This window comes from Cynocephalus volans, chromosome 2, assembly GCF_027409185.1.
Source record: "Cynocephalus volans isolate mCynVol1 chromosome 2, mCynVol1.pri, whole genome shotgun sequence".
NCBI lineage: Eukaryota > Metazoa > Chordata > Mammalia > Dermoptera > Cynocephalidae > Cynocephalus > Cynocephalus volans.
The window spans coordinates 214,643,915-214,656,528 of NC_084461.1; the positions used below are offsets into that span (position 1 = coordinate 214,643,915).

Below are 12,614 nucleotides of genomic sequence, written 5' to 3' on the forward strand. Positions count from 1 at the left end.
AATTTATTCACCAAAATGATTGATTCTGTTACAAGACTGGTTTGCTTTCTTCAGTAGGGGATGAAGTTTGTAGCAACTTCATGAGTCTCATTACACTGCTGAAGTTAAGACTCTCCTTAAAAGAGAACAAAAAGTTTTCTCAGTATTATCTCAAAAGGGTTTATTTCAAACCAAAGCCATACAGACCCTTGCTCCCTGTGTCCCATGGAGAGGGAATGGTGATGTCAGGGTGCATAGGGTCTGTATTAGCCCATTTCTGTTGCTTATAACAAAATACCTGGAACTGAGTACTTTGTAGGAAAATGAAATTTATTGCTTCCAGTTTCGAAAGCTGGGAAATCCAAAGTCCGGGGAACACATATGGTGAGGATCTTCTTTGGTAGTGGCTTTATAGCAATGCAGGAGTCTCACATCGCAGAAAAGTGCAGAGCAGAGAGAGAGAGAGAGAGTCACATGTGCTCTCCTTTTAAAGCCCTTAGACCCATGACCATGACCACCATTAAACCATTAGCTTAATGATCTCTTTAAGGACCCACCTTTCAATTATCATAAGAGGATTTCCCACACTCAGCAGCTACAGTGGAGATTAAACTTCAATGACTTTGGGGGGCCATTCAACCTTCTATAGGGCCGTATTGAGTTTTTATGATTACATAACAAATAGCAACTCTAAACATTTCTAACGCTTCCACATTTTCTGGAACCCAGTTAGGAAACAGGATCTTGCTTTTGAAGGTCCTGTTTCCTAACTTTTACTAACGAGATGCCCTGGGCATAGGTGCTGGTGCTGGACGCAGCTGCGTGGTTCCTTATCAGAGTGTAACAGCTACAGGAAGATGATTATGGGGAGCCAGCAGGGATGCCTTGGAATAATGAGCTAGACAGGGGAGGGACAAAACATCCTGTCATAAATTAACTGCAAGCACAGGGCATTGTGGGTATTGAGAAATTTTTGGCTGCTCAGCTTGGGAAACAACATGTCCATTTCTTAATGCATATTAATAAGACACCCTATTAAGTCACTTTAATTATTCTACAAACCTCAGACACCTCCTGGCACTTTAGCTCAGGCTCCTGCCTGCTCTCCAGGAGACCAGGGTAATGAAGCCTCAGGAAGTTCCACCTGGCCCTTAGCTTGCACAGGTATTAGGGAAGTTGAAGAGTATACCACACACCAAGTACCAAGCTTAGACAGCCCAAGCTTTCCGTGCCCATACATAATTTCTACACACTCTCAGGGTCAGGAAGAGGGCCCAGACACTAGCTTTGCCTCCACTTGCTGTGTGAAGTGGCCTTTGGAGCCCCCATTTCTATTTGGACTCTGCTGTTGTACAGATAATACAAAACTGCCACCCATGGCTGTCGCAGTGAGAAGCAACCCCATGACCTGTGCAGCTCTGGCCCTTCTGTCAGCCTCCCTCGGCCTCAGCCTCCCCAGCTGGTAATAGCATCACTAGGTGATTGCTAAGACCGTTTCTAATCTTCAGACCCTTGGTCTGCCAGAGACTTCATACAGGACTGCCTGATGGTACCCTGTCTTCATTTGTAAAGAAGGAATAATATGCCTGCCTCATTAGTCTGCTACAAGGATTGACAGAAAGACCCTGTGCTGAGAATGCCCCATGCTTAGTGGATGATCTTAAACACTGGCCCCATCTCACCCCATGCCACCCGCATCTGCTTATCTCTCCTTCTAGACTCACTCCCGCTCCCTCCCTCCTTCCCCTTCTACAGATTCACCAATTTTCTCATACAGGTGTCAGGTATCTCTTCATACATACCTTCAAGACTTTGTAACCCCTCTTATTATTTTTTTATTAAAACGTAATTGATTGTACGTATCTGTGGGGTACAGCATTGAATATCAATACCTATGTGTAATGTGTGATGCTGAAATCAAGATAATTAGTATATTCAACATTAAACAATATAATCATTTTTTGTGGCCCTTTACCAATTTCTTGCTAGCCCCTTCTCCCCCGCCTTCCCACTTCTGCTGGCCTCAGTTCTGTTCTCTTCTTTTGAAAGTTCAGTGAATTATTGTGATCGTTCTAGGTTTCTTTCTTTCTTTATTATTTGTGTACTTTTTAAACTCCCACATATGAATGAGGACATGTGGTATTTCTCTTTCTGTGCCTGGTTTATTTCACTTAACATGATTTTCTCTAAGTTCATCCATGTGCTGCGAGTGGCAGAATTTCATTCTTTTTTATGGCAGAGTAGTATTCCATTGTGTACGTATACCACATTTTCCTATCCAGTCGTCCATTGATTGGCCCCTCTTATTAACTCTACAATTTCCAAAGTAAATGTTTTCTTTTACTTTTGTGTGCAGTCATGAGTCCCATCCCGCTGGGTGTGATTTGCACGTGTGATTAAGATTCTGATGCTTGCTTCTCTGTGTGGCTCTTCTGACTCATAGCTCTCCTCCCTGTTTTGTCTCCTGGACATTGCTGAGTGCCTCCTTCAATACATCTATGTTTTTTGTTATTGTCTTTGTGGTATCTGTCACTATTTCTATTACCTCCTTTTTGGAGTTTTATCCTTGTTTCTCCAGTTCAGTTAAAACACTTCAATTAAATCAGACAGTCACTTGCCTTCAGCTTCCCTCAAATCTTTATGACAGTCACACTGACTCATGGTAGAAAACTGTGTATCTTTTATTGTAAATTTTTATCCTAAGCTTTGGTCCAGGAAACCACACTCCTTTTTTTCTGTCCTAGCTCCATAGCCAATTGTTCATGTCTTTTTCTCTTCCTAAGACACAATGTCTAACCAAAAGAAATGAAAACATCCCCAGACCCTGAGTTTCCTACTTAGGACTTTGTGCCATTAAAAACTGTTTTTCTTTCTCCTGGTTTTGTCTGCTCTCGCCCATGTCTCTGTGGTCGTGGTGGTTGAGGTGTGGAAAGTGCGGGTCCTGGTAAAGCAAGGGCTCATACGTGTGTTCTGGTCCCCCAGCAAAGACTGCCCCTTCAGTGCCACCTGTCGCTGTAAAGATGTGTGTTCGCAGATGTGGCAGGAATAGTTCCCTGCCTCTGGCCACACAATATCCTCGTCAGAGCTTGGAAGCTCAGATTCAGGTCCAAGCTACAGAGTGTATCTTTTTTCCTTTGGGGAGAGTAAAATAAAGTACAGCTATCTCTTCCCCACTTTCTAGTTCTTTCCAGCAGCCTCTCCACTTCCTCCTGGGTGTAGTACAGAGTCAGAGGATTGAGTAGCCTAACCCCACTCCATCCTGTGCAGGCCCAGTTCAGGAAGCCACAGCTCTGGTTTCAGGCCAGCAAGAGGTGGCAGGAGTCTGGCCAGTGGCCAGAAAGCCCAAAGCATGCAGTGATGGTGGAATAGCTCTGCCTTGTAGGGGGCTGACGTGGGGATGGGCACCACCTACTGGCAGTTTCCTCTAGGAGAAACACCATCAAAACATTCCTCACTCTCTGTAGCCTCTGCAGTGGTCAGATCTATCAGCACACCAGCTGCAGAATAGCAGGAACTATTTATCAAATCTGCACTTAACCCAGGGACTGTCAAGATGCTGTGAAGACACCGGTCAAGGTGACATGGAAGTCTACGTGGAGGCCAGAGCTGTGACATGGCTCCAGCCAGTGGAGCATTTTGCTTGGGCTCCATCGGACAGGTGTTGCTAATCTGCCCTGGTTGGGACCACTTCAGTGGGTCCTGTACTCCGCCACACACCATCTCGATATTGTGAAACTCTTCTCAAAATATTTTTCTGCATCTCATAACTGTAGGCTTCAAGGTAAATGTTTGTAAATCTCACCTGGAGCTTTATCCTAAACACACTGCTAGGAATATACTTCCCTGTTTTGGGGTAGAGAATAGTTAATCCATATTCAGTACCTAAAAGAACCAGCTGATTCAGACCATGCAGTTTGTCAAGAACCTGATTATATGATGAACACACTTCCCAAAGCAGTGGAATATTTTTCTTTCGAATGGAATTTTCATTTCCCTAGTTTAACTTCTTCCCATTTTATTTCATTTATTTATTTTTGCCCTCAGATTACGACATCTGCGGAAATTGCAGAGCGTGCTGCAAAACCTGCCCCAGTGGCCGGCTCTAAAGAGGCTGCTCCAGCTTGATGGTGCTCTCAGGAATGCAATAGCCCAGCATTTACATTTTGTCCAAGGTAAACTTGCTCTGGTGTTATTTGTCACTGACTCACTAAGAGCGAACATGAAATTTATCAGGAAACAAGCTTGAAACTGTCTGACAACGTTGTAAAGTTTGGAGATAAATTTTGCTGGCGTTGTATACATATTTATATTTTGCTATGATGCCTCCGGGGGTATTTCAAATACAGCACACCAAGGCTGAATAAACAATGCTGTCACAGTGAAGAGCCTGCCCTTCTGTTTGCCATTAGCCCATGGTGTGGCCTTGTGACAGGCGGTTTCCCAGGACTGGGGTTTGACATTCACATTCACACCAGCATCCGTGGTTCTTAGGCTGGAAAAAGAGCAGAAAGCATTGTGAATAAGTGAATCATCTCTATTCTGTATCCCTACCCTTTGCTCCTTGGTGTCTGTTCCTCTTTTGTTTGCAAAATGCTCTTCTTTGTGCTTCCATCAACTGTGGTGGGTGTTATACCTTTTGCTCTCTTCTGAGAAGTCAAGTTTGCACTTTTGCCCAAGCGGGCTGGTGCCTTTTCATCTTCTCAGGGAGGAGGGAGAAGAAATAAGTAGTGATGTTTTTTAGAAGCAAAGCTCTCCTACAACTACGAACCCAGACTCATGAGTCTTCAGAAAAGATGAAATGGTATTACAATGACTTTTCCTGTTTTCCTCTCTGAGGAACATAATAAAATGTATGATAACAGGTCAAGTTTATGGAAATGCATGTTTTCAGAATTCACTTTATTGATTCATGGCCATGTGTCGAAGTCAAGCTTGGAGTAGCCTACCTTAGGTGGATAAAAATTGGTCTGTTAATCTTGCAGAAATCTTCATTCACTTGGAGATGTCGGCTGATTCTAAATGGTTTGGACCTGACCGATTGAAACTGGAAAAGGATGTGTTCTTTTGGGAGTTAAAGCAGGTAAGTCACAGCAAAGGATTATAAATAAACGATTTTCATAAAACATTCAAGAAGCTCATGCAATATTCAGTTTTGCTCCTGTTGTGAATTGTGCTAGCAAAATAAAGTGACCAATAGGCAAGTTCTCAAAGAACTTTGTGTTGTGTTTTAAAAGTTTTATTGTTGCTTATTTCTGTTTGTAGTTCTCCAGCCCACAGAGAGTGTATCTAAGGCTCTCTAAATGTTACCCCTTCCCAACCTTATTAATCTTTCAGATGTTGTCGAAGAATGCCACTGATATCTGCTCAAATGGATGCTTGTCTGAGAAGGAAACCCTCCTGGCCCCTGGAAACTCCAGCATCTGGGGTGGCCTCAGGGGACTGTTGTGCCATCACAACTCCTCCAGTGATACCGGAGTTTTAAACAAGCTGCTTGGTTTAGTAGAGGATGCTGTAAGTATCCTACTATCTGGTCTATTCCAAGAGCACAGTGGGCTCATTTTTAAGGTTAAATTCACCGAAGATGCTAATATTTTACCTGGAATTTTGATGAGCCCAGTGTTGACATCTGTTCATACCTGAAAGATACTGGCCAATGCCTCAATTCTGTCCCTTCTGTCTGACTGCTTGGGAGGCTCTATGTCACCTGCCCAGCTAAAACCTACTTGACATTCTCCAAGAGCATCCCAAACTTTCAAGGTGGGCCACATCTGCTTCTCTAGTTTCCTGGTTCCTTTTCCAGCTCCATTTCTAGCTGCATATGCTAAGAAAACTGGAGGAATATCTTTGTTGATCAATCAACTTGTAGCAAAGCTGTGGCTTTTAGTGGTCAGAGGCCTTAGAAGTCACATTCTTCTCAATTTACCTCCCAGGACATGCGGCTACTTTTGCTGAGTGTTCAAGTGGGACTGCAGAATGTCAAGCAGTTTATTTGGAAGATTATGATGTCAAGTTTAGCCCATATTTCTCTTACTGAGAACTAAAAATTATAATGTTTATATTTTTTCTCCTAGAATTACCTGTTTCATTTTTTTATCTTCCTTATATACTAAGAAATAAGTCCAGTGAAATAGTGAAACTTGTGAAATATAAACGATGTCATAGCAAAATGAAAATTGAGATAGTAATGTGTACGTAGTTCAATCCAGTCAATGCTTTCTTAGTGTCTACTCAGTGTGTGACAGTCTATGGAAGGGAGAACAAACATGAAGACGAAGCTAGGTGGCTGAGGAGGTCAGACAACATGAGTGCATGTAGCTGAGCATCTGGAAGTCTTCCCAAATAACTCAATGAGCCTTAAATGAGATGTAAGATTTGGAAGCAAAGAGAAGTCAGGAGAGGATTATAGACAGACAGAAAAGTGCATGTGAAGGCACGCAGGCAGGAAAACCCACTACTAGTTGCACATCTGCTTTTCTGCTATTGGGTATAAGCTCTTTCCTGGTGGAAAGTCCATTCCAAATTTCTTTGTATCTATAAAGCCTAACTCATAGCCTCACACAGAGTATGAACCCAGCATGATCTGCTGCTGCTGATGAGTATATTACAGTTTACTATATGTGAGAAGTCTTTCTAATGGGGCTGAGGTTATATGTCACTAGCAAACTACCCCAAAGCTCAGTGGCTTAAAACAAACACATGCTATTGTCTCTCGTGACTCTGAGGATTGGCTGGGCTCAGCCAGGCAGTTCTTCTTATCGTCTTGGCTTTGCCATCTTACCTCATGTTGTTACAGTCATGGCAGTTGGGGCTGGGGGCTGGGTGCTCAGCTGGATCACTGAGGGGACTGGACCTCCCATTATCCTTTCAAATCTCAGAGTCTCTCTTCTCTGCGTAGCCTTCCCATGTGGTTTCTGAGCAGGGTAGCCAGACTTCTTACATGGTGGTCCAGGGATCCCAGAAACAGGCAAGAAGGGAGGGAGAGTAGGAGCTGCTACTGCTTAGAAAAGGTGGGACTGTAACTGACAAAATCACTTCTGCTGCATTTCATGGATTAATGCAAATCAGAGCCCAGCCTAGACGAATTGTGGGAAGGGGTTACTAAGAGTGAGACTATCACGAGGTCTGGTTCACTGGGGCCATCTAGGGAGACTTGCTAACACAAATGACTATGACACTTGGGTCCCTTGCTGCTTTATTATTGGATAAGGTGTTATTTTGGAGCCTATTAACTTGAATATGAGTAAAGATTCAAGTCTAGAACTATGATCATCATCCTACAGGCACAGTCTTCAATGCACAGTTCAAGTCAACCCCTTACTAAGTAACATTAGGTAAAGGCTCCATCTCATGTGATTAGAGTTGCTTTATTTATTACAAGCAATTTTTTTTTTCCCATTAAGGATCATATTTTGCAAGCGGTCATTACTGGGCACACAAATATGCCAGTTTCACTACCAGGAGGATATTTGGGCTGGCAGGAACTCGAGATGCAGCTGTCAGAAGCAAGCCTTTCCTGTACTCGGCTCTTCCGGCTGCCAGGAGCTGAAGGCTCACCTGGGAATGGGAGTTTTTCTGGTGTCTGTGAACACCAGCTTGTCTCCACAGTGTAAGTGCATGTTTCATGGAAAATGTCTGAACAATTGGATATCAAAATGGTTTCAACTGCCCCTTTCTACTCAACTGATAGATCAGTATGGTAGATTATATTTCCAATGAATAGAATAGAAAGATGTTTAATTTACTTTAAAAAGATTAACTTATTAGTACTATTGAAAAGCATCAAAAAACTATAAAATATTAGACAATTCCTTTAAAGGTTAACTGTTGGCTTAACCTTTTACAAGAAATCTAGGGTCCCTGTTCAGTCTAACATGTGCATGTGATTGAGATTCTTGTTTATTCCCTCACTCAGAACTCTCACCCTAACTACCAAAGGGAGGCTTCTCTCAGGAGCTGTGCTTCTCCAGAAAATTTGCCTTGTTTTTATTTTACGACACTGTGAACTATATGTGTGATCAATTTCCTTGGATGCTAGAAAGTTCATAGTCAAATATGTTAGATATGGAATGTATATATTTTTTTAGCTTCAAAGTTTATTTCATACCATGTCCTTTATTTTTTTTCCTCTTTTCTCTTTTGATTTACTCTGTCTCACTATGTATTCTCATAAATGGTTTTCCCCCATTTTTCAAATCAGGGTAGAGAAATTTGTAAACAAGCAAATAAATATTAAGAGAACTATTTCAAATGTTCTAATTTCTTACATAAGTGGACTGCCAGACATTTGTATATACTTGTGTTAAGATGAATTTATAATGATCTGTCATCTGGAAAATCATTGTTCAATTTTAGTTTTCTCTGAATTCTTTTTGACTGCAGGATATTTCACATACTTGAAAAAGCACATTTTTCCCTGGAACAAACACCCTACTGGAAAGCCTTCACAAGGTTTATCAGGAAGACTTGTGAAGTGGTTCAATATGTGAATATGCAAGGATGTTTCCAGAATAGTCTGTTTGGTAAGTCAGTAGTCCTAACTACAGGAATGTGGGGCTGGCTTTTTTTTTTTTTTTTTTTTTTTTTCCAGTGAGGTAATATGACTTCCTAACAGACTATCCTATTTAATGAAGGGGAGCTTTAAATGGAGGGTCTCTAAGTACAATTTGCCATTGTGATTATTGCATTCAATTTTTCCCATAAATTATGACACGATCTACAAGAAGTGTTGATTTGACTGAGTCAGGTTGTCTCAGAACAGTTTATAATCATGACTCCTTTTACTCTGAGAACTGTCCTGGTTTGGGTGATAAATACGTAAGGATATATGGATTAATCATAACTCTACTCCCAAGAGTCCAGATTCACTGCATGGGGAGACTTATTTCCTTACTTATCACTAAGCCTGTCCCTCACACTGAAGAAAATGCTCCATGCTGAGTATGCTCCTGTATAGGAAAAAAAAAAAACAAAAAAAACAACCCAGCTTTTTCTCTATACTCACATTCAACACTTTCAATACTTCTGTGACCAAATGTGTGGGTCTTTTTTCCACACCAAGCAATTCTCCAGTTCTCCATGGGCACTAGCTGGGTGTCCTACAATTCAATTCAATCCTAACACTATCTGAAGTTAGCATCAGATCCCACAGCTTAGCTCATTCCAACAAGACTGTCCCCACTTCAGATGCCAACCCCAGGTTCAGGCCTCCCTTCTGACTTCTGACCAAATGGCCATAAATAAAGGTTCCCACGACTCCCTACTCAGGTTCGATAATTTGCTAGAACAGCTTACAGAACTCAGGAGAACGGTATAATTACTAGATTACTAGTTTATTCTAAAGGATACAACTCAGGAACTGCCAGATGGAAGAGATGCGTAGGGCAAGGTATGGGGTGGGACTGGGGGTGTGCAAAACTTCCATATCCTCTCTGCAGGCACCACCCTACCAGCACCCCATGTGGTCCCCTACCTGGAATCTTTCTGAACCACATCCTTTGTGTTTTTAGGAAGGCTGTATTATGTAAGCATGATGGATTAAATCATGGGCCATTAGTGATTAGCTCAACCTCTAGCCCCTCTCCCCTTCCTGGAGGTTGGGGGGTGGGTAAGGAGTGGGGGGGAGGGCGGGGCTGAAAGTTCCAACCCTCTAATCACTGGTTCCTCAGACAACTGGTTGGTTCCCCAGACAACTAGCCTCTGTCCCAGCACTATCCAGGAGCGCCCAGCTATCAGTCATCCCATTAGCATATAAGAAGACACTTATCACTGTGGGTATTTCAAGAGTTTTAGGAGCTGCTTGCCAGGAAATGGGCAGAGAAAAGATACATATGTTTCTTATGTTACAGCTCCCTTCTTTTTTTGCCAGCTTCACAAAATGAAAAATTTCTTAAAATGTAGATTTTGTAAACTCACAACTGCATGATTCACAGGGAGTCCTCCTGTTCCCCTGAAGACCCTATTTTTTAAAACAATGCCAGCACACATGACACTTGCATTTCTGACTCTCTGCCTTCCTGCTCTGGAGAGGTTTGTCTCTTTCCATCTTTCCCTGGAATCATGCTCTGTCCTGGCTTTCCTGTGCTCCATCACAGTGCAGTTGTCAGCTTCTCCTTAGAACACTGCATCTTTGACCTGGGAGTATTGGGGCTGGGAATGAGAATTTCTCATTCCTGTTCTGTAGCTACGACCACCTGGCCTTCTTTCCTTCCTTCCTCTCAAATTGCTGCTTTTAGAGGCTTCCAGAGCTTCCTTCTCTGTGGCTCTCAGTATCAAACCTACGTACAAGATGGGTCTTGGCATTTGTTGCAGGTTACACTATGAAGCTCTGTACTTCTGTACAGTGAGTGGTATTTGGTTGATGGTGGTTTCTCCAGTGAGTTGGCCATGGCCTGCTGGATTAGGTACACATCCTACACTTTAACTTTTGTTTTTACTTCCTTGTCCTCCTGTTCATCACTTATTATTACCCACTTTGGTCTGTTTTCAGAAACATAGACGACAAGGGTGATGTTCAATATCGGGAAAAAGCCCAGGGTTCAGAAGTCTCAAAAATATTAATAAGTGCAAATATTTGTTTTGTTTTCTATGAATTATCTTAGTCAATCCTCACGTCAACTTGTGAGATATGTACCATTATGATTCATTTTCAGATGACAATACTGAGGCTCAAAAAGATTTTATCTCTGGCTAAGGTCATAAAAGTACTAAGAATGCCAAGAATACAAATGCAGAAGTCTCACTCTGGTTCCTGTAAGCTTAACCACTCCCCTTCCCTTTAGATGGATCCCCTCTCTGGGCTTATCTCTGTGCAAAGGCTTGCTCCATTACAGAAATATAACTCATTCTGTTAAATAATTTCATTAATTTATCCCTTTATTATGATTATTTCCTTCCTTCTGCTAAATTTAGCTTGATTGCTGTTCTTTTTCTAGCTTCTTGATTTTCAGATTTTCTAATGTATGCTTTTAAGTCTACAAATTTTCCTCTATGCAAAACTCTAGATATATTCTACACATTTTGATATGTCATAGTTTTATTTCAAAATTCAATCAATTCAAAAATCAGTTAAATATTTTCTATGTTACTGTGATTATTGTATTTTTTTCTTTGGTTCATGGTTATTTAGAAGTGTATCACGCTGTCTGTGAACAGAGATAATTTTACTTCTTCCTTTTGTATTTGGATGCCTTTTATTTCTTTTTCTTGCCTAATTGCTCTTGATAGAACTTCCAGTATTATGCTGAATAGAAGTGGAAAATGGCATTCTTTTCTTGTTCCTAATCTTAGAGAAAATGCTTTCAGTCTTTTACCACTGAGCATGATGTTAGTTGTGGGCTTTACATATAAGATTTTTATTATGTCTGGGTAGTTTCTTTATATTCCTAGTTTGTTGAGAATTATTATCATGAAAGGGTGTTGAATTTCGTCAAGTGTTTTTTTCTGCATCAATTGAGATGACTATGTGTTTTCTTTCCTTCATTCTGTTAACATAGCATATTACATTGATTTATTTTTCGTGTGATAAACCATCCTTGCATGCCAGGAATAAATCCTGGTGTACAATATTTTTAATGTGCTGTTGAATTCTGCTTGCTAGTATTTTGTTGAGGTTTTTGCATTAATATTTATCAGGGATATTGGTCTACACTTTTCTTGTAGTGTTTTTGTCTGCCTGCGGAATCAGGCTAAAGCTGGCCTCATAGCATCTGAATGTGTTCTGTCAATTTTGGCAGGGGAAGTTTGAGGAGGATTAGTATTCTTCTATAAATGTTTGATAGAATTCAACAGTGAAGCCATCTGGTACTGGGTTTTTCATTGTTGGGAGATTTTGTATTACTAATTAAATATCTTTACTAGTTATTGGTCTGTTCTGATTTTCTTTCTTTTTTTTTTATAATTCAGTCTTGGTAGGTTGTGTATTTCTAGGATTTTACTCATTTCATCAGGGTTATCCAATTTTTTGACATATGGATTTTTATAGTATACTCTTATAATCCTTTTTTATTTTTGTAAAATCAGTTGTAATGTCCTCTTTTATCTCTGATTGTAGTTATTGGGGTCTTCTCCCTTTTTTCTTTGTTAATCTAGTTAAAGATTTGTCAGTTTTGATGATCTTTTCAAAAAATAAACTTTTAGTTTTGTTGATTTTCTCTTCTTTATTTCACTTTTCTCTGCTATAATTGTTAGTAGTTTCTTCCTTCTGTTAGCTTTGGGTTTAGTTTGTTCTTCTTCTAGATCCTTAAGGTGTAAGTTAGATGTTGATTTGAGACATTTCTTATTTTTTAATGTAAGCATTTACAGCTATGAATTTCTCCCTTAGCACTGCTTCATCTTCGTCTCATAAGTTTTGGTGTTGTGTTTTGTTTTCCATTGTTATGGCATTTTCTAATTTCCCTTTTGATATCTTCTTTGGCTTATTGGTTGTTTAAGAGTATGTTGTTGAATTTCTACATATTTGTGATTTTTTCCTGTTTTCCCTTTGCTATTGAATTCTAGTTTCATTCCATTGTGATCATAAAAGATACCTTGTATAATTTCAGCCTTTTAAAATGTATTAAGACTTGTTTTGTGGCCTAACATATGGTCTATCCTGAATAGTTTTCTCTGATATATTTTCTAGTTCACTAATCCTTTCT

General features: G+C 40.6%; 1 protein-coding gene across 1 annotated transcript in view; it reads left to right on the forward strand.

Moving 5' to 3' along the window:
* Positions 1 to 12,614, forward strand: part of ABCA13 (ATP binding cassette subfamily A member 13) — a 446,769-nt gene that overhangs the window by 60,273 nt on the left and 373,882 nt on the right. The window contains exons 11-15 of the mRNA XM_063086601.1: positions 4,024 to 4,151; positions 4,962 to 5,059; positions 5,314 to 5,490; positions 7,380 to 7,585; positions 8,359 to 8,498. Coding sequence (XP_062942671.1) covers positions 4,024 to 4,151; positions 4,962 to 5,059; positions 5,314 to 5,490; positions 7,380 to 7,585; positions 8,359 to 8,498 — 749 coding nt within the window. The remainder of the gene's footprint in view (positions 1 to 4,023; positions 4,152 to 4,961; positions 5,060 to 5,313; positions 5,491 to 7,379; positions 7,586 to 8,358; positions 8,499 to 12,614) is intronic.